Below are 26,323 nucleotides of genomic sequence, written 5' to 3' on the forward strand. Positions count from 1 at the left end.
ACTATTAGTCGTGCACTGCACAAAGTTGGCCTTTATGGAAGAGTGGCAAGAAGAAAGCCATTGTTAACAGGAAACCATAAGTAGTCCCGTTTGCAGTTTGCCACAAGCCATGTGGGGGACACAGCAAACATGTGGAAGAAGGTGCTCTGGTCAGATGAGACCAAAATGGAACTTTTTGGCCAAAATGCAAAACGCTATGTGTGGCGGGAAACTAACACTGCACATCGCTCTGAACACACCATCCCCACTGTCACATATGGTGGTGGCAGCATCATGCTCTGGGGGTGCTTCTCTTCAGCAGGGACAGGGAAGCTGGTCAGAGTTGATGGGAAGATGGATGGAGCCAAATACAGGGCAATCTTGGAAGAAAACCTCTTGGAGTCTGCAAAAGACTTGAGACTGGGGCGGAGGTTCACCTTCCAGCAGGACAAGGACCCTAAACATAAAGCCAGGGCAACAATGGAATGGTTTAAAACAAAACATATCCATGAGTTAGAATGGCCCAGTCAAAGTCCAGATCTAAATCCAACTGAGAATCTGTGGCAAGATCTGAAAACTGCTGTTCACAAACGCTGTCCATCTAATCTGACTGAGCTGGAGCTGTTTTGCAAAGAAGATTGGGCAAGGATTTCAGTCTGTAGATGTGCAAAGCTGGTAGAGACATACCCTAAAAGCCTGGCAGCTGTAATTGCAGCAAAAGGTGGTTCAGGGGGCTGAATAATTACGCACACCCCACTTTGCAGTTATTTATTTGTAAAAAATGTTTGGAATCATGTATGATTTTCGTTCCACTTCTCACGTGTACACCACTTTGTATTGGTCTTTCACGTGGAATTCCAATAAAATTGATTCATGTTTGTGGCTGTAATGTGACAAAATGTGGAAAAGTTCAAGGGGGCCGAATACTTTTGCAAGCCACTGTATATATAATGTGCCTGGGGTTCCAGTACCCACTGCATCTCACTGTATATAATGTGCCTGGGGTTCCAGTACCCACTGCATCTCATTGTATATAATGTGCCTTGGGTTCCAGTACCCACTGCATCTCACTATATATAATGTGCCTGGGGTTCCAGTACCCACTGCATCTCACTGTATATAATGTGCCTGGGGTTCCAGTACCCACTGCATCTCATTGTATATAATGTGCCTGGGGTTCCAGTACCCACTGCATCTCACTGTATATAATGTGCCTGGGGTTCCAGTACCCACTGCATCTCATTGTATATAATGTGCCTTGGGTTCCAGTACCCACTGCATCTCACTATATATAATGTGGCTGGGGTTCCAGTACCCTCTGCATCTCACTTCATATAATGTGCTGATTTTGTAAATATAGACTGCATTGGACTGTATATAATGTGCCTGGGATGTCAGCACCCAATGCCTTTCTAGCTATAAAACTAACCTGAACACATTTAAGCTAACTGATCCCAAACACAAATGGATGGAGAACCCCTCACAGATGTGCATGTATGAATACCTTTACATCCTAAGCATTTTAGGGTAAAAAAAGCACGCTCACCCGCACTTTTGCACAGTATCCCTGGAAATCAGTGGGAATCGCAAGAGGTAGTTGGGGGGTTAATTTTTTATGCCAGCAGCAAATCCACTAAGTCTCACATAAGCTTTAGGGCAGTCTATGTATGGCCCATCTTTAGTTTCCCCAAACAAAAAAGTCACCCTCCGCATATGCCCATCGCTTTGGCTTTTCAAAGTCGTGCAAATTTGCCCTCAGGAGGAAACTTTGTGTGACTTTGGAAAACTGAAGCGATCCTCTTTGGCAGTTAGTTGCCCGTGGTAGCAGAGATTTATCGCAGGCGACTAACTCGCACCCTGGGGCATTAGCCTAACACTTGTTCAGCTGGCTATGAAAGTTGTCTGCAGCTATTGCTAATGAATGATTTTGAAAGTCAGGAGCTTCTCACAGAAGAGCAATATGCACATTGTGCAATAATTCTTTTCCTACAAACCCCCATTTTAAAATCTTGCCCCAAAAGTTCTATCCTTTATCCCATTTTCATATAATCGTTATAGGGGACATGTACAGTCTGGTTCATTTCTACTGCAGCTTAGGAACCTACTAGTGTCAGTAGACCTCCCCCAGAGCATTCCAGCAAGATTAGAGCTCCTAATTATGGATTGAGCCATCTTCAAAATGTAAAAGAAGAATTGCCTTCCCCTGCAGCCTAATATACATATATATTCCATTATCATATGATAAGAGTTCCCGTAGGCACATTTAGAAGAATATTACTGCCACTTTAAAAAGAGCAAGCCACTCTTCTTCAGCGTGTTCATTTATCAAACCCTTGCTTGCTTTACAGCCATTTGACTCTGTACTAGCAATATATTTTCCATTAAAAAAAACTCATTACTCTAGGGACTATTTATCTGTGGGGCATTCCCAGTAGTAGAAATCCTTCTGCAATAAGGCACTCCTGTGAGCTTCCCCTTACCCCCTCCCTTCACTCCTTAGTATGGCAGTGCAGCTCCCCACCTCCTCTTCACTGAGGGTAATTTCGCTGAGAGTCAGGGTTTTGTGCTGTCTTTCTGATTAATTCCCTCGGTCAATATAAGATTGGCCTTCGCTGGTAGCGTGAGGGAGAGAGATACACACAGAGAGCTGTGAGGAGACATACCCGCTGCCTGCACTGCTGAGGAAGAGGAGACCAACTCCAACAGCACAGCCTTCTGCCAGGATGATCGTCAGCACTCAGCAGAACCTGGGCACAGACCTGGTCAGTAGCCTTCAGCATTTACTCACTTGCAGGACTGTATAGAGTAGTGAATGATGGGACCAAATGAATGTATATAAGGGCTAAAATGGGTCAGATATAAAGTATTTTAAGGGAAGCTATATTAATTAAATATTACTGGCAGTGGTATTAGACTAATGGGTTGTGGGTAAGTTTAGAAATATTTACACTGAATGTGCTGTAACTGTATATTTTATTTCTTTGGGGGTTATTTCCCATCCAACTTGTGTTGTTCTGTAATTCACAGTAATGACAAACAAATTTCTTGCTTGCTTGTTGCCCTTTAAGCTCGCTGGTATCTCATTATTTCACTTAAAGCTTGTAAGAAGTGCAGGGTATTGATTATGGATCTTCCGTGTCACTCAGTGCCCTGTACATGTCTCCCTCTATGGCTGCTATTAGTATGCTTGGACACTGGCAGCCTGTGCTTGGGAACATTTTAACAGTGAATTGAAGTTCAGAGCTGTAGCGCAGGTTGACTAGCACCTATTATGTTGGAAGATGTATAGCCACCACTTGTTCCGCAGCAGCCTCTCACTATAAATTATACAGCTCGCTGCCAGCTTTCACGATGCATTCCCTTTTCTCTTTATTTTCCTCTCACTGCAAGGCACAATACATAAGCACCTGCCTCTCCAATCTCTTCCTCTGTTGTGCAAACAGCCTGGCTGAGGCTCCCCAGAGAAAGGAACCATTGCTAGATAATGCATTACTAGTCCTCACAATCGCATACATTTCACTCTTGGAACATTATAAATTATTTTGCTGTAGCCCGGTGCATTTGGCTTGTGTTTATCTATCATAGCGGATGGCCAATTAAAGGCCCTCCGGTTGTTGATTACAACTCACGCATTCTTCTCAAAGCCATTTGTTAGTTGAGATATATCTATTGCTTTGTTAAATACAATGCATTACGTATTAATTGACAGGTATTACTTACTTTAGGAATGTTTAGACTAAAACTGCCAGCTTACTACAGAGAAATATAGATTGTTATGGAATGGATGTGGGAGTCACTCCAGCACCAAAGCAGCCATATTGTGCTGGAGCAATCCTTAGGATGCAGAACTAACACAAAAGGAAAACTTAGACCATGATCCCCAACCAGTGGCTCGTAAGCAACATGTTGCTCCCCAATTCCTTGAATGTTGCTCCCCGTGGTCTCAAACGAGTGCTCATTTTTGAATGTTTGACTTGAAGGCAAGTTTTGGAGGTATAAAACCAAGTGTACTGTCAAACAGAGCCTCCAGTAGGCTGCCAGTCCATATAGGGGCTACCAAATACCCAATCACAGCCCTTATTGGTCAACCCCTATGAACTTTTTTCATACTTGCATTGCTTCCCTATTTTTTTCATATTAAATGTTGCTCAAGGGTAAAACAACCAAACTGATATTTGGCTTTGACATCTAGCTGTCTGGGTTACAGGCCCCTTTATGACACCTTTAGTGTCTTATGTAACTGCTTTTAAGTGTAGCCAAATTAAATGAGGTCAAAACCACAACCAACCTTTAGCCAATAAGATCATTAGTATGTTCATAGGGCTAGAAAAACGAGTAACTGTTAAAAGTAACTGTTAAAAGTAAACTTTTTAACTAGGAAGAGTATTAGAATGTTCATGGAGCAAGAAAAACATCTAGCTAACTAGTAAGTTCCTTAGAACACCCCTAAGGTTGAGGACACACCGTGCATTTATAAATGCAGACACACAGCGCATCACAGGAAAGTAGCCTGGCCGGAAAACGCAGGTCCGTGAGAAGTGTATATACGCTTTGTGTGCCCTCGCCCTAAAGCAAGAAAAGCCTGTAGCCAATTGGAGCATTGCAATGTTAGAAATGTTATAAAGAAGCAAATTACATTGAAGCCCTACAGACCCAGGTGCAACATTTGCACTGCCCCCCACCCTTGCATCAGCTTTACCTACTTACTGATAAAGAGGTTTACAGCACATAAAGGACCACAGAATTATTGTCCTCCTGGAAATCACAGATTCTCTGGTAATTCTGCTGCTGCCATTGATATGATAACTAATACAATGCACACCACCACCAGTATACATCCCTTCCAAACAATGTATTGCCCTTTGTCTACAATAACTCACTCTGCCAGTATAACGGAAGGCTTTTTATACCTATCTCCCTTTCTGTAAAGTCATTTCAATTTTCTTTTTCTCCCTTCAGTAAAATATGTTGCTTCTTATCCAAACTATGATGCTCTTCTTAAATATTATGTGTATTTATATAGCTCCAAAACATTACATATTGCTTTACCATTTCCATCATTCCCCTTGAGCCCCAGTGAATTTTACAGTGTATGTTTCCTCCCAGTCCCACTATTGTATGGTATCAAGAGACAATTCATCTGTTTTTGCAGTGTGGGTGGAAACTGATGACCAGGCCAACATTGGTAGAACATGAAAACTCTATGTAAAGAGTCCCCAAGTCAGAACTGAATCCAGTTAACCAGAGCAGTTTCACTGCAATACCACCCATTGTGTTATGCCCCAGTTTCCTCCTTCTTTCTGTCTATTGTTTTTCCTGCAGATGAGGTATAGATGTTCTTTTTCTTGGCTGTTTTATATGCAATTGCTATCTAAGTCCATGTACAGTGGCTCATCAATACACATGTACAAGGCTGCTTACTGAGCATTTTCTCTAGATGCCTCTCAGCTTATCTGTTGTACTTAATTCTATGTAGCGCAGATGTTTTTCAATAGGGAATGGATTAAAAGAAGATGTAGTAATGACTGTGCAAAATTATTGTTTGTTCGAATAAATTCTTCCATGAATTATTATGAAAGTGGAATCTATAGACATATGTATTAAAATAATATAAATGTATTGAATCTATGATTGTAACATAAAAGCATTGAGATAAGAATTCTTACATTCTTCTTTCTTTCTCTTCCATCCTTCTTGTCTAATCCTGGACTATTTGCCTCCCTATCTTTCTCTGTGATTTCTCTACTCTATGGGGCACATTTACTAATCCACGAATGTCCGAAAAGCGTCCGAATGCGTTTTTTTCGTTATGATCGGTATTTTGTGATTTTTTTCATAAATTGTCGCAACTTTTTCGTAGCCGTTACAACTTTTTTGGAAATTGTCGCGACTTTTTTGTAGCGTTACGACTTGCACAAATTGTCGCGACTTTTTCGTAGCCGTCGCGCCGAGTACGAAAGTTTCGGATTCATTCAAGCTTCAGTATCGTTACTTTCCTTGGGCCAGGTTGGAGCTGCAGAGTGCCATTGAGCCCTATGGGAGACTTTCCTTGGGCCGGGTTGGAGCTGCAGAGTGCCATTGAGCCCTATGGGAGACTTTCCTTGGGCCGGGTTGGAGCTGCAGAGTGCCATTGAGCCCTATGGGAGGCTTTCCTTGGGCCGGGTTGGAGCTGCAGAGTGCCATTGAGCCCTATGGGAGACTTTCCTTGGGCCAGGTTGGAGCTGCAGAGTGCCATTGAGTCCTATGGGAGACTTTCCTTGGGCCAGGTTGGAGCTGCAGAGTGCCATTGAGCCCTATGGGAGACTTTCCTTGGGCCGGGTTGGAGCTGCAGAGTGCCATTGAGCCCTATGGGAGACTTTCCTTGGGCCGGGTTGGAGCTGCAGAGTGCCATTGAGCCCTATGGGAGACTTTCCTTGGGCCGGGTTGGAGCTGCAGAGTGCCATTGAGCCCTATGGGAGACTTTCCTTGGGCCAGGTTGGAGCTGCAGAGTGCCATTGAGTCCTATGGGAGGCTTTCCTTGGGCCGGGTTGGAGCTGCAGAGTGCCATTGAGTCCTATGGGAGGCTTTCCTTGGGCCAGGTTGGAGCTGCAGAGTGCCATTGAGCCCTATGGGAGACTTTCCTTGGGCCAGGTTGGAGCTGCAGAGTGCCATTGAGCCCTATGGGAGGCTTTCCTTGGGCCGGGTTGGAGCTGCAGAGTGCCATTGAGCCCTATGGGAGACTTTCCTTGGGCCAGGTTGGAGCTGCAGAGTGCCATTGAGTCCTATGGGAGGCTTCCAAAATCATGCAAAGTCTGAAAGCTTTGCCCGCCGTTTACGAGTGCTCAATACGAAAAAGTTGCGACAATATACGAGCAAATCGCAACGGCTACGAAAAAGTCACGACAATTTGCGCAAGTTGTAACGGCTACGAAAAAGTCGCGACAATTTATGAAAAAGTCGTAACGGCGATGAAAAAATACGAAAAAGTTGCAAAATGTTTGTTTCCAATCTGAATTTTTCCCATTTGGATTCGGATTTGTGGATTAGTAAATCAGCCCCTAAGTTTCCAAACACCTTAACAAACTCCCAGCAGGGATCTCTTTTCCCTTGGCATTTTTTATCAATAGGCAAAGAGACGTTTTTTTACAAATCAGTGAACAATCTCCTTGTCCTGTTTTATATAATATTTTGAAAAACTTTCTGTTTATCATTTGCTTAATATGAATTTATATCTCCATGCCACTTTGTATTCCTGGAAAATTCTTCTCACTGCCTTATTCAGTTTCATCTTCGCCATGTCTCCCCAATCCTCATACTCTCTCTCTCACTCTCTCTCTATCTATTATTATTCCAGGCCTTCTGTCCTACTTACTCCATATTTTACAGTGCAGCATATCACCTCTCCACTTTACCCTTGGAGTTCCAAAAGTCAGTTCTTTTTTTTTCTCCGTGTTTTATTTCCCTGACATTTGTGACACTGTATGTCTCATTCCAGCTCTTCTTTCCCCCTCTCTTTCTGTACCCTTTCCTTTTTTAATTCCTTTCATTATCCACATCTTCTCAGTTTCAACCTTATTTACGTTTGATCTACATTTACCTCCTAAAAACCAAAAATAGGAATCCCAAGAACTGAAGGTATGCACTAAACTGAGTGGTACTAAGGAGACACACCCTAGTGATTAACAGAGGGTAAATACACATATATAAACTCATATACCACTCTGGGTTAGTTAAAAACAATAATTTATTTCAATACATTAAAAGCAACAAATACCCCATGTGTATTGCCTAATGCGTTTCATGCTTACCCAGCACCTAATGCATTTGGAGCCAATGAGTATATATGTGTATAGTTATATTTACCTCCTACCTTTTGTCCTATTACAGTATTTTTCTTCATGTTCTGAGAAAAACTTGCTACAGTTATTCTTCTATATCTCTCCTCTGTGCTTCTATCCAGTTGTGATACCAACTTGTTTTTGGAAACTTCTAGCAAATATATAAATAGTAATGTAAATAAACACATTTTTCACATTGCTTTTTAAATTGGTAATGGTTTGGTCTTTTTGTGAAATGTACAAATCTCTGTACACTGGTACTGAGAGCTGTATTTCTCAGCAAGCTAAAACACACATGCTACATTACACCTTGCTTTAATGCAGGGGTGTCAAACTCAATCACATAAGGGGGCCGAAATCTAAAACACAGCCTAAGTCGCGGGCCAAATTTTTTATTAATATACTTAGTAAGATACTAAGGGGTATATTTATCACAATGTGTAAAAAGTGGAGTAAGACATTACTGGTGATGTTGCTCATAGCAGCCAATAGATGCTTTGGCTACTGTTGAAATCTGATTACTGATAGGATGCCTTGGGCAACATTACTGGTAATGCTTCACTCCACTTTTTACACAGCATGATAAATATACCCCTTAGTCTTAGTTACTATGTGAGGAAAATGGAAATTGATCAGGCTGGATGGTCAGACACACTCACCAAGGGCCACATAAAACAGCCAGGTGGGCCGGATTTGGCCCCCGGGCCTTGTGTTTGACATATATGCTTTAATGCCAACCTTGTTAATATGTTAATATATACTTTATGTAAAACCTCTATCTTCATTGAGAAAGTACAGCAGCCTAATGTGTTCTGTTCAGACAATTTACTCTGTTTGGGCAGAACAAGGAACGCTGAGTAAGGTAAGGATGATTTAATAGTTATCAGTAACTCCTACGTACTCTGGCAGCCTATCCATAAACAGCCAGTTCAGCTGAACAGCAATGCAGAATCAACAGTGATAGACCTGATGGGTGCTTATAATGACCAACATAGGCCCGAGCCATAATATATAGCACTCTTACATTTAACCATTAAATTATATGTGTGGTTGGTTTCTCATTACAGTCTCAGCATGCAAAATCTTTTGGCAGGAGTTTTAGGTATAACTACATGTCCAAAGACAAAGACTACAGTTCTTTCATGCTGACCAGTTCTAGATCTGAATTACAACTTTCCATCGTGGTTATTTTCTATTTTCTCTAAGCTTAGAGTTTATCACAAATCATCAAGCATAAAATTACATAGAAGCTGGTGCTTCAGGGCTGATTATTAAATTCTGAAGCTAATTGCACTGGTTTTAGAGCTGCCATGTAATGCGAATCAGCCTTGTATTGTGACTTTTAGATTTTATATATATATATATATATATATATATATATATATAGTATGAAATAATCCATGGCCGGCACACCCTTAAAATTAAAAAAAAATTTTTTATTGAAAACTCATTGTTTAAAAACCAACATTTCGGTCCTCATTAGGACCTTTATCAAGGATGATCCTTGAAGGATGATCCTTGATAAAGGTCCTAATGAGGACCGAAACGTTGGTTTTTAAACAATGAGTTTTCAATAAAAAAATTTTTATGAATTTAAGGGTGTGCCGGTCATGGATTATTTCATACTAAATACTCAGATTTTGGCTGTGCACCCCACAGAATACTAAAGCCTTGGAGTGCAGACACCATCAGGACTGATAGATATATATATATATATTATATGCAAGAGATGTGAATATGCTGTAAATTATATCCTTATGAACGGTTCTTAGGGATGTCATCAGTTATAATCAGTGCTTAGTGATGTAATTTCTGTCACATGACTCACAAAATATTGTTTAATATAATAAATAAAGTACCGCCTGTTGAGAAATATGAGGACATTAGAAGTCCCCTATCCAGAATGCCTGGGACCTGGAGTATTCCGATAAGGGGTCTTTCCATAATTTAGTTCTCGATACCTTAAATCTACTGAAAAATCATTAAACATCAATTAAACCCAATAGAATTGTTTTGCCCCCAATAAGAATTTATTATATCTTAGTTGGGATCAAGTACAAGCTACTGTACATATTTATTATAACAGAGAAAAAGGATATATTTTTTAAAAATCAGAATTATTTACTTATAATATACAATTTGGTCATTTTCCTGTGGGACCAAACTTTAAGTTATTTCCTTATAAACTGTGCTCAGTGATGTCATCAGTTATAATCGGAGCTTAGTGGTGTAATTTCTGTCACATGACTGACTAAAATAAAGTACCCCCTTTTGTAACATATGAGGATATTAGCAGTCACCTTGGAGTTCCATGACCCATAAAAATGCACTCGTGCTTTTATATGGCCATGGAACTCCAAGGTGACTTATAATATCCCTATATTTTACAATAAGCAGTTTGCGGATAACAGATCCCATACCTGTATATTGTGAGTCAGTCCCTAAGCTCAGTAAGTGACAGCAGCACAGAGCATGTGCAGGGAATCAGAAGAAAACAATATGGGGAGCTACTGACAGCATCTTTGGGAGCACAGATCTTCCCTGCTAAATGGCAGTGGTTACCTTGGGCTGGTATAGGAGCCCAGAACATAATGTACAATATTTCTACTCTACTTGTTTTTTACGTTTTAGTTCTTTAGTATGGTGATCTAAATTACAGAAAGACCCAGGTCCCCAGGTTGCCAGCATTCTGGATAACAGGTCCCACACCTGTATAGATAAGAACACAGAAAAACGTCAGTTTGTTTCATGTATATTTTTGGTGCTTTTTTTTTCTTTTAAATGTCACTGTGGTCTTTAGACAGGATTGCTTCAGCATATATTTTACTTTGCAGAAACTGATGTTTGAACTTAAAAAGTGTTGCCCAAGAAGATTCATTAATGGTGGTCTTTCATTAATCAGGGACGGGCCAAACAAAACTTGCCCCTGCATCCTCCCCACCCCGTTGTGGGCACGCACGCATAGTGCCGCTGCAGGGGGGGAGCCACACAATGACAAGCAGTGGGGGCAAAGTACTGCGGACTAGGGGTAGGCCCAGAATATTCCCATGGGCATTTTGTCTTCAAAATAAAATCACACGCTGGTGAGAATCACATTGTTCCATTGATTTTCAATGAGGCTTAAAAACTTGAATGCTTTAATAACTGGGAAAATAAATAAATAAAGTTGTTAGAGACATGCTGTATGGGAAAGAAAACGAGCAGCAGGGTCCATTCTAGAAATGTTTTAGGAGAGTTAGCAGTAACACTTTGTCAAACACTACTGTAATGCAACTTTTATATTGTTAGATAACTGTTATATTGCTTTATATTGGTAGTTATATAATAACTACCAACATTACAGTCTTAATGAGGTGGGAACTAGAACAAATGCTCTTTTGGACTCACTATTGTCCCATTTAAGACAACTGATCTTATTTGCTATTAATTTCAGAAAAACTGTTATTTTGGGATATAGATAAATTAATAAAATATAAAAATAGAGCTTTCCAAAAAGGTTCCATATTCTGGATGCAAGGTGTTCAGGAGGGGTCACCATGATCCCCCTAAATAAAATTACATTTTTTCTTATAATAGAAAATAGCCACTAAAATTAGCAAACTAACAATCTAGTTCCCTTACTAAGATTAATAAACACTATTCTAACAATGATACAATAGTTTCATTCATCTTGCATTAAAGCTATACAGTTTTTATGCAAGTTTTTCTCTTCAGAATTGTGGCCCTCCCTAGTGGGGACAGACAGAGACATAACCTTGGAAGTAGAACACAGACGTTGCACACATTCACAGTTCAAATAAGGTAGGGGTATGGGACCTGTTATCCAGAATGTTAGGGACCTGGGGTTTTCCCAATAATCTGTAATTTGGATTTGTCTAATACTCTGTCTAATAAAAAATAATTAAAAAATCAAATAAACTCAATAGAATTGTTTTGCCACCAATAAGAATTAATTATATCTTAGTTGGGATCAAGTACATGGTACTGTTTTATTATTACAGAGAAAAAGAAATGTGTCTAAAACTTTGGATTATTTGAATAAGATGGACACTATGGCAGATGACCTTCCCTTAATTCTGGATAATGGGTTTCTGAATAACAGATCCAATACTTGTACCACTTAGGGACAGACTTATCAAAATGTGAGATTAGAGCTGCAGAAAAAACTCACCCACTCTCCATTTATACCTATTCATACATACGCTTCTAGAAATCCTGTAGGAATGAATATAGAAAGTGTCTGATTTTTTCTATTGGGAGCTCTCACTAGTCCCTAGCAAGGGTCACTGATAGAACACAATCACACTGCTCTACACACAGCCGTAGGGAAACCCAAAAGAGCACTTTAAAGGATTTTACATGGTGATTACTACTTAATGTGAAAATCCTATAGAAGTGCCATAAAAAAAAACCTCTCCAACTGGGTGCATGGGTGGGTGCCTGCAGGAGTGTGCCAGTCTCCCTGGTTATCTGTGCAGTACTGGAGCAGCGGCAGAAGTGCAGGTTGTGTTCCCATTTATCTTTTTCACTTCTTGCAATTTAAAGTATTAATCAAGCCTGACACAGAACCATTATTTAATCATTTCTACTTTAATTATTTATTATCGCCTAATAGTGCAGGAAAAGTCATCTTTAAAGAATATTCATTTGCTTTCTATCTGCAGCAACTCTGTTAAATGGTATCCATTCTGCAAAAATGATTTTCCTTTTTCTCTTACTTCTTGTAAATTAAACAATTGGACAAATGGTCCATTAGAAAACAAGCAAACCAACACGGGGGGCTCTGCTTTACATCACCTACATTTTGTACACAGGCGGATAAAAGCCAATCAGCTCTCATCTAACTTTCATGTGTATCTGCGCTGACAGACACTTTGTCGGCCTCATTGGAAGGATTTCAACTCCAAAATAATGGGGGTTTTTTTTAGCAACAAAAGCTGTTAAGCAAATTGTTACTAGTTGCCTTTATACCTTTCGACCTTCTGTACTGAGATTGTATTGCATGACCTGGATGAGAATGGTCACTGGGTTGCGATTCGTTACTTATTTCTAAAATTCTAAAGGGAGATTGAGGTTAGACCAGTATTTATTATTTTCTTTGCCATTTTTGATTACTCTTTGTACTTAGCACTTTTATGTTGGAACCACAGTACTTTAATCTTTTAAAGAGTTGAAGGAGCTGATGAACTTTTTTTTAGTAACCTTATTTCTTTTCTGCATACTGAGTTGGAGTCTAAAGTGTCACCCTGCTTTATCTCTTTACCTTCAACAATTATCACTTCTTGGAGCTTTCTCTAAAATCTGTAGTCATTGACAACTTGGAATGGGAAGTGATATGCATACAGGGAAAATAGTCTGTGGCTTAGGCAACATCCTGTGGTGTGCCTCTATTAATGGAGATTGTGGAAGAGGTTAGATCTTTACAGATTGTGGTATTTTGGCGAGGAACTGAAGAAACCATTGCAGATCAAAGTTTGTAAGTTTGATAGGATCAAAACTAAAATAAGTTAAAGGCAAAACTATAATCTAGAAAAAAAATACCTATATACCTGTGGTATTGAGCTTTTCTAAGTGCAGTAGGGCAGAATGCAGAGTTTGGGCTACTGCATAATCTGTTCATCTTCTCGGACAGTTACCAAATTGAATCAGATCCAGAGAGCTTGGAATGATAACATTCAAAAACTGTGAAACAGCTTTTTGATTTTTTAACTTGGCTTTTATGAAGACCATTTTTCATTTGGAGCATTCATTTGTTAAGCATTTAAAGCTACAATGACTTGTTTTAAGTTGAAAAGGTTGGTGTAGACTTTGGTTAGTTGATCAGCACAGGCTGCAAAAACTTTTGATGAGACGGTATCTTAAAGGAGAACTAAACCATAAAATCAAATATAGCTAGAAATGCCATATTTTATATACTGAAATTATTGCACCAGCCTAAAGGTTCAGTCTCCTTATACTAATAGAGACCCAGGCATTTAGAGTTGTTAAAAGTGTCAGTGACACTTACATGCTCATTTTTCTATGGGCAGCTGTTGAGAAGTTAAGCTTCATGAGTTAAGCTCATCACAAATTATTAAGCAGAAAGGGATGTATGTCTTATGTAAAAGCTTATGCTACAGGGCTGATTGTTAAATGCTGATGCTATGACATGTAATAATGACCTGTATTATTGTATATTGTGAAATTTATATTCTCTATATTTTAGTATATTGTGAGTGGGTCCCTAAGCTCAGTAAGTGACAGCAGCACAGAGCATGTGCAGGGAATCAGCAGAAAAGAAGATGGGGAGCTACTGGGGCATCTTTGGGAGCACAGATCTTCCCTGCTAAAGGGCTGTTGTTGCCTTGGGCTGGTACATTTATGCTCTCTTTCTTTAGTTAAACATTCCAAATGGAAACCTGAATTATTGCTTGTTTTTTTATGTTTATGGCTCTTGTTGCTATGGCTTTGTTCAGAGTAGGCGTAACAATTGTTGTATGTTTATTTTTATTATAATATTTTTTTAAAAAGCACCAACAAATGCGCAGTGCTGTACGATAAATGGGTGCATACACTGAACATACAGCATTACACACAACGCAACCAGCAATCAGTACAAAAGGTTAAGAGGGCCCTGCACAAAAGAGCCTTCTGCAAAGGTGGCACTTGCTTTGATGTCAGTGCACTTGCTGCGTTTGTAATGCGTCATGTTGTAGAAAGTCTGTCACAGTTTCTAGAGAATTTCTCATCCAGCTTATTTAGTAGGTTTTTTCAGCTCCCTCTGTTGTTAGTTTACCGGCCATTGCTGCCACTGACTTAAGTGTGTTAGACTGTTGCAATAATGTTAGCACTCAAGTGGATGACTGTTTTGTTCCAGTGCAGTCAGTACTCTGTTTTATTGTAGTCTTCACCTGCCAAATGTCTGAAACTGCTCTGCTAAACATTTTCATGTGATCCAAAGTCACCCAAACAGAGAGCAATTTCATAAGGTTTAAACATAAGGAATCAGCTGTTCCATCTCACTCAAACAAAGAGATTTGCTTCTATCAAAAGTTCTTTAATTTCCAATATTACTGCCCAATCTGCAGCACGAATCAGCCTTTGGCACAGTTCTCTTGCACCATCTATTAATCTATAAATCGACAGATCTGTTTTTTAGTATTTTAGTTACTTTTATCCGCAATAACGTTTTAAGTAACCATCTCCCAGAAATGTCAAAGCTCTTGTTTTAATCAGCTTCAACATATGCATTTTGAGAAACTTGTTCAGATCTGCCAAAAACAGTTGCACTATGACCTTGGCCTGACATCTATTATCGACTGATGATTTATGCTATAATATCCTTACTGGCCAATGGCTATCTTTTAGAATCAGCATCTGCGGCTGAGTAGGACCTAAACCACTTGTCACATGTAGTGTAAGGCAGTAGGAAATATAAATGGTTTATTCAACCCAATGTTAGGTCCCCCAGGGACGACAAAGCACCCCGTGAGTCTGCCTTAAAGAGACCCATCCACTGAATGAAACAGGTGCAGAATTATTGTTCCGCCCTCACACTGCATAATAAGCACACATACCTCCTAAAATGCACAGATTGGCCATGGGCCCCTTTAGCACAATAGGCAAATAAAGCAGCAGGCAATAAATGCTCTTGGATACAGAATTTAGCACATATTACCCAGTTTGAGTTGAATATACAAACACTTGACCTGTAAAGTAGCCCGTTAAAGTCACTCCATAAAGCAAGTACACAGCTTCTCTAACATTCTGGGAAGTTATCCAGCCCTTTTTATTATGGAGAATTATGACAGTGTGCAGCTTGCAGTATATTCTTTCTTTTTTATTTTATGAGTTCCAGCTGAAAGACACATGCATTATGCATGATGTGTATCTAGCCTAAATATTATTAAGCAAAGGACTGACCCTACCTATAATGCAAATTGCTATAAAAAATGCAGACTCAGTTATTATTTTACTAGAAGGATTCAGTGATAAAATCATCAATGATAAATTAACAGCAAGTATATTCCTCAACACTGTGCTATAGTTCAATAAATAACAATGGAAAAAACAAATACACTAACTAAATAAAAGATGAGGCCGTTACATGCTATTGCTTGTACTCATAGTGAATGAAGGTTGATGTTACAGTTCTACCCCAATAATAAAAATTTAAGTAGACAGAGCAAGGTCCAGCTGTATGTTTGCTTCTGCATCAGTCAAGGTGCTGTCTATTTAATAGGAGAAACCACATAATAACTCTTTATGTATCTGAGCTATATATCTGGTCTTTGGCATGTAGCCTGCACACATGGGGGTATATTTATCACACTGTGTAAAAAGTGGAGTAAAACATTACTGGTGATGGTGTTCATAACAGCCAATCAGATGCTTTGCATTGGTTTTCTAACTGTTGAATTCTAATTGCTGATTGGTTGCCCTGGGCAACATCACCTGCGATGTTTCACTCCACTTTTTACACAGCATGATAAATATACCCCATGATATATTATTTTGAGCAAATGTTTAGAGCCCATGAGAAATGAGTGTGGGGAGGGTGGGTCCAAATAATTACTTACTTGGATATCATTGAATATTATGTGGTTCTCTAATTTAGTCAGTGTGAAACATTTTATATTGAGAACTGGGAAGAAAACTGGCAAATGAGGTTCAATTCTGATTAGTGCAAATAACATACATGTGAGTTATACACTAAATGGCAGTGTGTTGGGGGTATCCTCAATTGATAGGAAATTGGGGATTTTGTGGATAACAAATTATGTAACTATAGGCAGTGTCATGCATTGGCTTCTAAAGCTAATAAAGTGCTATCTTGCATAAAAAGGGCATTGACTCAAGGGAAGAGAACATCATTTTGCCCCTTTATAGGTCCCTGGTAAGGCATCACCTTGAGTATGCAGTGCAGTTTTGGGCTCCAGTCCTTAAGAAGAATATTAATGAGCTGGAGAGAGTGCAGAGACTGTTACATGTGTGTGTGTGTGTGTGTGTGTGTGTGTGTCTAGCAAGCTTACAGTACATTTTCTATGCATGCCACTGAACAGGAATATCTAATTTTTTGTTGCTAGGGGAGGAACCTGCTAACCAATTATTATCAACACCAATGATTTCTGATGGTTATGCAATCTACCTTTTGCAATTTAGACTTGGCGGATCTACTTATTTTAGAGTGATCCTCAGGGATGTAACCGTGGCTGCTGTGGGATACAGAAGGCATATTTATATGCATGAAAAATATCTTCTGAATTGTTGTCGGCCCCAGTAAATGGCAACCCATGCCCCCTTGTATTGCATGATAATGAGTGTTCATTCTACAGATGATATAGCTGCATGGACCTTTTTCATTAAAGAGAGAGACATGTAAATACAATTCAATGGGATCATATAATAAACTCTCTGATACTTTATTAACAAGTAGGTTCTTCCAGCATTTGCAAGGGCTTCCATTCCGATTAGAAGAAAGGAGGTTCCATCTAAATATTCGGAAAGGATTTTTTACTGTGTGAGCTGTGATGTTATGGAATTCTCAGATTATCAGTTGTACTGGCTGATACATTATTAAGCTTCAAGAAGGGTTGAATGGCTTTTTAAAGTGAGAAAATACAGGGTTATTAAAAATAACTCTAAGGGGCACATTTAATATACTCAAATCCGAATCCCGAATGGGAAAAAAAACGGATTGGAAACGAAAATTTTTAGATTTTTTTCGCCGTCGCGATTGTTTCGTATTTGTCGCGACTTTTTCGGCGCCGTCGCGACTTTATCGTATTTTGCTATAGTAACCGGCGGAAAAACCAATCCAAATTTTTCGCAACAGCGATGAAAAAGTCACGGAAAATAAATGAAAAAGTTGTAACAGCGACGAAAAAGTCACGCAAAATACGAAACAATCGTGACACGATGAAAAAATTGCAAAAATACCAATCATTACGAAAAAAAAACGCAATCGGACGCTTTCGGACGTTCGTGGATTAGTATATGTGCCCCTAAGTATACGTTGATCCAGGGACTGGTCCGATTACCATCTTGGAGTCAGGAGGGAAATAGCAACGGGTGTGGCTTATTCCCATTAATAGACAAATAATTGTCATCCAACTAGTGGGAATACACAGGAAGTAACAATAAGTGCCAAATATACTGGACAGCAGAACGGCCAGCCAACGGCTCAGCACCAAAAGGGAGATTCAACAAAGTCAAGTTCTGCATGGGGCCAGTTTAAGGCACTTTTTAAGAACCCAGCTTGTGTGGAAACCTATATGAGACCCTTTTCTTGCCTATCTCTTATCCACCTATTAAGAGTTTAACATTTCTCCAACAATTATAAAAGATAAACAATTACAGGATGCTTGGGAAGCCCAATAATCCTTCTAATAAAACCTAATAGGCGCCAGATTGTTTCCAAAGATCTGCTTTATTCTAATGGTGATGGATGTTATCAGCACTCTCTTAATTAGAAGTAACAATGTAATGGATTTCCCCTAAGAGTCCCATAGATTTACATTCCCAAACACTTTCACAGCCATTTATTCTTGCAGGATTCTAGCCTTACCATTAGTCATTTCAGTACGAAGATAAAAATGTCTGTACTGTAATTGTGCGCTTTAGAGGGAAATCAAGCAGTAAGGTTTAAAAAACCAATAAAAATAAATCTAAAAAAAAGCAGCGAGTAGGCAATTTTCTTTAGTGTATTTCAGTGTGGAAAAAAGATGCAATTTGATTTTATATTATACAGGGCTGCAGAGAGAGATGGGGCCCCTCCTTGAGTAACCTGCACCCCTCCTTCTGGGGCCTGGAACCCACAGCAAATGTCCTTGATGCCCGACTGTAAAACCAACCCTGCAGCACTGAGGAATACAAAAATTCTGTTAATATAAATACATTTATACGTTTCTCTATTTCACTTTAATAACTAAAGAAGTTCAAAGTGTAGTACAAGAAAGTGAAACAGTTTGGCATGGTTTTTACACTCTTTCTTTCCCTGAGTTCCAGCACAATGCACCTGCCACAGTCAGAATTTAGTGCCAGATAACAGAGGTGAATGATTTTTGCAAATAAGTTCACTTTATATATGTGGAAGGCTACTTATAGTCAAGGCCCGGGGTGTATATACAGGGTATATATTACATAAGTAATCATGGGACCCCATACTACTAAATTCACAGGCCTTCCCCCTAGAGCCCACCAATTATTACCTGGGTGGTTGTCCCTGGAATAGTGTCCAAATGAAAAAAAATTGCATAGAACCCCTGATCTGCTCTGGCCATCCAGCACTATACCAGCCCCCCAATGATACACCCAAGCCCTGTATACTCAAATCCACATCCATCTGCAAACCCCAATTCACACCTTCATGTCTATTGGGGCCACCCTCTGCTATAGAGCCCCTGACTGAGGTGCCCTGCTCCAGCGTTATGGCAGCCCTGTGCATACAGACCCTTCAATTCTGACACAATATCAAGCACCTACAAATATAATGTATAAAGCTTTCCTTGTTGTCAGAACACACTGGGCCTTACAGTTTATTCACCAAAGTTGTCTCAAGCGGAACACTGGTACATGGCACTAGTATAGATAAGAGCACTTTGTGTATGGTGTTTTAATGAGTGCAAGTCTGCGTATTGTTTCCATTTTAAGTAACTATACATTACATTACAATAAACACAAAATATTCATTGTCAGGTCCCTATATCATTTGATATATTGTGTATAAAGCAACTGCCAGGTGTTCATTATGTGAATTGCTTCTTACTTGCCTCCGAGGAAAGTGACAGACTGTTTAGTCTTGCTACAAATAGCAAGTATAGAGTATAATATTATATCCATTTATTTATTGAGCTCCTAATCTGACCAACACTGCCACCCAGCAACATCACCCTTGGATGCATTTTTGTATGTTTAACGTATTTCATGGGTTTATCCCAGTCTGGCAAATGATATATGTAATATATATATATATATATATATATATATATATATATACATATATTTATTTAATCTATTTTCTGTCTCACTGACCAAATTCAGTGTTGGTCTGTACAAAAGCTTCTATTGCATTTGGTTGCATGAGTGGGTATTTTGAGCCAATTCAGCCTGGGCTGTTATGTATCAAGAAGCCCAGTGGTGGCTGCAGAATGAAAGTCCTGATGCCTTTCATGAGAATAAAATCTTTGCTCCCAACTCTTCAGTATTAATTGGCCCAAATGATATACAGAACGCCTTTTATTGTTCATGTTCTGTACATTATTTACAGTTATTGACAGTAACCTAAATAAACAAAAATAAAAGGATTATGAGTTTTACGCAGTTTATCCTTCCCAACCACTGAACTAATTATATAAGTCACTTGTCCATATCAGCCTGTTTAGAACATTCATGTAGCTTATCCAGCTCCAAAGTAATTTTTAGTCCTAGATACAAGAGGTACTTTCTCTGATTTGGAACTCAATAGGGAGGTCTGGCACAATATGAGTTCATTTTTTTCTTGATTAAAGGGAATATAAATGCAAAAAATACACATTTGCCTACGGAAGGATATAGCATTCTAATATATATATAAATTATGGAATATAACGAAAAATCAGAATATAGTGATACTTTTTGATTTTCAAACCTAAGTTCTCCAGCTTTCCTTGCTTCTGCTAGAGCAGCGTCTCTATCCCTGTAGTTAAGAAGATGCGCTAAGGGCTTTGGGGGAGCCCCCAGCGGTGTTGGTCTGGCTGGAACTCTGTGTGCTCTCTCTACTGTAAAAGCAGGTGAAAAGGCCGCTTGGCCAAACATCCTTATTAGCCACTGCTCTATGAAAATGTCAGCTCCGCTCTCTCTGGTATCCCCATAATGCAGATGTTATTTTGCTGTAAACGATTCTCAAGTTCATCAGCTTTAGACTCTAGTATGGCTATTTGTTTCTCTGTTGCACTAACCCGGCCTGAGAGAGGCGCTGTGGAGTTTTTGCGCATCATGTTTTAGTATTGCAAAGTCTGTTCTCAGTTCCTCAGTTTTACCCACTAAAGGTTGTATAATTTGTTGTGATAGCATTAAGGACTTCTGTTAGTGTTGGCTCCTGAGAAGCTTTAGGGGATACTGATACTGTGGGTGAGGCGCCATTCCCCATTTTAGCCTGCTGTTTTTTTGATGCAAGATGCGTGTGCGTGAGACATACCTCTTGCAATTTGTGCCAGTTTGTTTGCCACCATGTCTCTTCCTGCCGCAGGTTCTGGGGAGCCCGCACGCTCCGAGTTAGTTTTGGCTCCATCTTGTGAGTGCATGGCTCATGGTTGCACTACATCACCTGTGGCATGTCCACATCGACCCTTTCGCACCATCTAAGCTGCAGGACTGTTCCGGTATGGTTTTATAATGCCGGACAGCAATGCAGAGGTATTCTTGCAGTATTATGTGCCCCTGAACCGAGCTCAGCAAATGTGCGCCCTACTTGGAGCTCATGAAGGTCACGCCCCCTATTATAGAATATAACACTAAAATATACATTAACTAGAAATAATTCTGTGGTTTTAGAGTTATTTCAGTTGTCATGTAATTACAAATGAAAACAGTATTTGCCTGTCCTTTTCAGCACTCCTGGTTTTGCAGAATTCCGTCCCCCTCTTGCCAAGACTCCCCACAATGTCTTGCAGGCTTCTTAACAGTAGCATGTTGAGAAACATTTTGAGTTCTAAATATGTATATTTGTGTTGCCTTTCTTTTTCCTCTTAGCTTTTTAACAATTCATTTTCATTTTCAATTCTGTAGCCATTTTTGCACAAAACCCTATGGTCTTTAGGAAAAAGGTGAGGTGCTAATACTTCCACATAGTGGTGGCTATTTGCTTCTCCCTGTCATTTCCCATACAGAATTCTCCACCATATAGTGGCGGTCCAGCACTAAAGTTCTGTTTAGTGATGAGCGAATCTGTTCCCTTTGGCTTCGCCAAAAATTCGCAAATCTTTCAAAAGGTTCGCGAAATGGCAAAAAATTAGCAAAAGGCAGAAAATCTTGCAAGTCAAAAAAAAATTGTCACCCGCAACTATTCTTTTGTCACCCGCAACTATTCTTTTGTCACCCGCGGCCATTCTTTTGTTGTGCGGCTATTCTTTTGTCGCCCGCTGCCATTCTTTTGTTGCCTGTGGCTATTCTTTTGACTCCCGCGGCCATTCTTTTGTCGCGCAGCTATACTTTTGTCGCACGGCTATTCTTTTGACGCCCACGGCTATTCTTTTGATGCCCACGACTATTCTTTTTTTTCGCGGGTGAAGATTTTTGGACACACGGCGAATTTTTCGCAAAACATTTCGCACATCACTAGTTCTGTTCTCTTTTTGCAGAAAAATCCCTTGCCTCCATCATTTGTTTTACATTTTATCTATTAATAACATTGGCATCAAGAATCAATTTTTAGTGGCTGAACAAAATACAATAATAATACAATACATATCCAGATGGTAACCATGCCTAGAATATGTGGTGTAATGCATAAATGGCTACTACTTGTAAAAAGTTCCTTATGGGATGGGAGGGTTCAGTAATTTTCTGTTTCTTTTCTATGTAGGATATAGGTGGCTCAGATGCACCCCCTCGAAACTGGCGTGGGATTGGCCTGGCAGTGCTGGTCATAACAATAGTAATGTCACTGGTGTTGTTGTCCATTTTTCTGCTCTCTCCTGGTGAGTATCTGCACATTCTTATATATCACATTGTTTTGCTAAAAATAATAACTAACTGTAGCCACCTATGGAAACCTGCCTCTTTAGGCCAAAGAGGTGATTTCATAACTAACTTAACAGCATCTCATCTGAACTACATCCGTGGAACAGCAGCCATAGATTGAACTGCCAGGTATTTCACCGTCTTGCCTTATGTAAATAGCCAGCTTCATCCATGAGTGTTCTTCATAATACAGAAATACAGTAGCGTGGACAGACTCCACTTCAAGCCCTCATTTAATAGTTCATATAACAAGAAATGTTTTTTGCAGAGACCATAATATCTGTTACATCGATCTTTAGTAGTTGTGAAAGTTACCATATTGGATCTTCTGCTGCTCAGTTTACAAATATCTGATCTAAAACATGCACAGGGGGTGTTTGTTAAATGTGTCTGATTCTAACACCTAATAAAATTGCTAAAAATAATATCTTTAAAAATTACAGTAGGATGTTCATTACCACTATCGATTTGCTGTCAATTCATTAGTGAACATGGCTTGAACATGGCTCTACCTACCTACCTATACTCTACAGCCAATCAAAGTTGGGCAGCAATTTGCTATGCATATAACAGTAGTGCTTTGTCCATTATATAGACTTTAGGTGTCCCCAGGGATGATATCATATCTGTATGAAGGATGAGGGAATCATTTGCAAATTAAATCCTTACATTTACCACTTAGGGCCATCAAAAAATGACAAACAAGAATATTTTTAATTGAAGCTCTATGAATTATATCAAGTATCCCCTTACTCCTGTAAAAATACCTTAAATATGTACAGTGCTGGTACGGCCAATGGCCCAAAGATAGAAAGCAACCCTAATTCCCTAGAAAGCAAGATGTAAGCCCCCCGAAGGCCACTTATTTAATTGCTGCTTGTTAATACTCTGCAGAACTAAATGGGATTAGAAAAAAGTTAGTGAATTATTTTAAGATAATTAATCTAAAACAAAATTTGTCACAGTCTGGGACTAATGAAGCACAATGCTTAGAGAAACAATGTGTTTCCAATGTAGGCAATGAATAATTAGTTGCGCGAAGGAAGCCACACAGAAGGCAAAGCTTATGATATATAAAGCTTTATTTTCCCTAGAGGTAAAATGTTTGTTAACGTTATCACATGACAAGAAGACCACAGATATGATATGTACAAGAAGAAAGTAGCTAGGACTATTTCACAAAAAAGTACATTTTGTATTCTCTTTCAATAAACCAGGGAGATTTTTCACTGTTTATTTTGATGACCCTGTACAGCAACACAGCATGCCTGCATCTTGTTGAATTTGAATAATATGATTCTAATATCATTTTGTATGGCATATTTATATATATTATATCCCACAATAGTATTGAACATGTCTATAAATAGATACTGCAGATAACCAAGCCATTGTATTAGCTTCGGCCAATTTACTTGCTGGACTATAGTAGCCGGGATCACAGCAGTCATTGGATGGAGAGTAGTAGGGCTCTTACACAGGGGCATTTTTTAATGCATTTGAGATGCAGGTTTGATCGCACCTGAACGTATCAGCTAATTGATTCCATTATATTCTTCTTGGTTATCTTCAGAAGCATTCAGAGAAGTGTTTTATGCCATTCAATATTTTATTGTGCTTTTTTAAACACTGCATGCAGCATTTTCCTGCACTTAACACACATTCTGAATACAATAAAATAGAGGGTTGCATTTGGAACTGACAAAAATGCAGTTAGCTCCATTTTAAAAAGGGGCATATAAACGCAAGATATGCGTTTTATGCTATCAGTGCAAAAATGTGCATTTATGCGCTCAGCGCCCTTATAGTTCAGCAACAACAGTAGAGACATTGGCGGTAGATGACAATATACATTAATGCAAATTTCATGATTTTCCATAACAGAGGATCCAAAGCAGCCTGTGAAACCATTCCTGACACTGTCTGACCTGGAGACTATGGAGTATCAGGTCCATGTGCCCACACTGTCTTGGGCAAGTGGTAAGTGTAAATCAGATGAGGTTGGCATCCTCACACTGAGGGTATCTGTTGTTTGTGTCTGAGCAGTGATCTTTACTTAGAGGGGCAGATATAGGCACATGTGTTAATATTATACACTCAGATTACTATCTACTATCTGTAGCTTGCTAAAAATGTATTTCATTCTTTGCTTTTGATACTTTAAAAAGTTTTGTACCCAAAAGATAACATTTATATCAACTTTTAGTAAGCAGCTACTTAGGGCTGCCATCTGACCAGTATTTGACTAACCTAGCCTGCAAATCACCAACTAGGGCCAGTGCCGGTATTACAAATTCACTGGCAATATACTTGCCAGCAAATTTGTAAGGGTGGCTACCCCTCCCTAACCTTATCCATGGCTGATCACCCCTTTTTATCATCCCACTCCCAAATTATGTCACTGGCCACCCCAAGCCGGTTTTGTCGCCAAAAAAGGAGGCAACCCCACTTATCTCCCTGGGGCTAATATTCAAATGCAGGTGCTAAATTAAACCAGTGTAGTTACCAGTAGCAACCAATAGGATTTTTTATTTTATGACTTTCACAGAAGTAACACTTCTGGCACAAAAGTCACAAAATGTTTTTGTAAATTTTGTGTTTTTTTATCTCCATATTTCTTAATCCAGTTTCACTTTACTCCACTTTTGTGAATTCCTTCCTTAGTCTAAGCTGATCTAAATGCTAAAAATTTGCTGTGGGTAACTGCCCCGTGTGAGATTAAAACTGATGCCAGATTGAGCGAGTTAGTCACCTGTGATAGATCTCTGCTATCGCGGGCAACTAACTGTTCTTTCCAATATCAACAATAGGAGTCGCTGGTGGAAAGGCCTTCATAGCGCTTCAGTTTTCCGAAGTTGTGCAAAGTTGCCTGCAAGGGATGTCACTTTGTGACATTCAGGATATTTTCCATTGATATTGGCATTATAAGTTTGAAACTGTAATTAACTACCCTTAATAATGTATGGATATCTCTTTTGTCTTATTTGTATAGACACAGAAATAATCCTAAAAACCAGAGATGGAAATCTTATCCAACAGAATGTGAAGACTAAGGAGTTCCGTATCCTGCTTAGAAACACCACACTTGTTAGTATTTTTTTTATTCTGATAACAAGAATATCCCAGGATACAACAATAATATTATAATGCATACCCATGGGCATACATGGAGCAGGTATTAGACACTTTCCTTAGGAACCCATCAGGAATGACCCTTTAAACCTGTCAATAAGAAAGATCTATTTAATCAGGACGTATTTAGATCTCTGCACAGTATGCACAAAGGAGAGTCCTAGCTGTGCATAAAGTACAGTTATTGAATACAAAATTTACTTGTGACCTCCACTACAAAAAGAAAATGTCATTCTGAGGCATGTTTCATAAATACATTAATAGCGTATTTTCAATGATTTATAAATTGTAATTGTGGTTGAAAGCAGTATGTGTCTCACCTTCTACCTCTTGTCCTGACTACCTGTACCTGTGCTGGCAGCCAGCTCCCCTCCAATCTGGACTCCAGTTTCCCCAGTGCCTTGTATGGTCCTCTAAAGAAGTACATTAATGGGAATGTTTATAGTGATCGTATATTTCTATTACATGTACTTAGTGGCGGTGCATTTAACTCTGTTTTAAATGAAGTATTCTGAATAAGACAATACATGTGTGAGATGGAATCGTAGTCTGTGCAAAGTATAGAATGGTTTGAGAACCAGACTTTATTTAAGGATTGTAGCAGGGCTGTTTTAGGTCCTCTGCTGCCCTAGTCACTGGATCTCTGTCTGCCCCCTGTCGTTGCTGGTAAGCATATATACTCCCCATGCACCAGT

The 26,323-nt window shown here is 39.3% G+C and overlaps 1 protein-coding gene across 1 annotated transcript in view; it reads left to right on the forward strand.

The window, feature by feature from the left end:
* Positions 1 to 2,576: 2,576 nt before the first annotated feature.
* Positions 2,577 to 26,323, forward strand: part of LOC105946553 (inactive dipeptidyl peptidase 10-like) — a 36,903-nt gene continuing 13,156 nt past the window's right edge. The window contains exons 1-4 of the mRNA XM_031897161.1: positions 2,577 to 2,741; positions 22,339 to 22,453; positions 24,381 to 24,476; positions 25,489 to 25,583. Of these exons, the coding sequence (XP_031753021.1) occupies positions 2,703 to 2,741; positions 22,339 to 22,453; positions 24,381 to 24,476; positions 25,489 to 25,583 (345 nt within the window). The 5' untranslated portion in view covers positions 2,577 to 2,702. The remainder of the gene's footprint in view (positions 2,742 to 22,338; positions 22,454 to 24,380; positions 24,477 to 25,488; positions 25,584 to 26,323) is intronic.

The sequence above is a fragment of the Xenopus tropicalis genome, chromosome 2 (genome assembly GCF_000004195.4).
Source record: "Xenopus tropicalis strain Nigerian chromosome 2, UCB_Xtro_10.0, whole genome shotgun sequence".
Taxonomy (NCBI): domain Eukaryota; kingdom Metazoa; phylum Chordata; class Amphibia; order Anura; family Pipidae; genus Xenopus; species Xenopus tropicalis.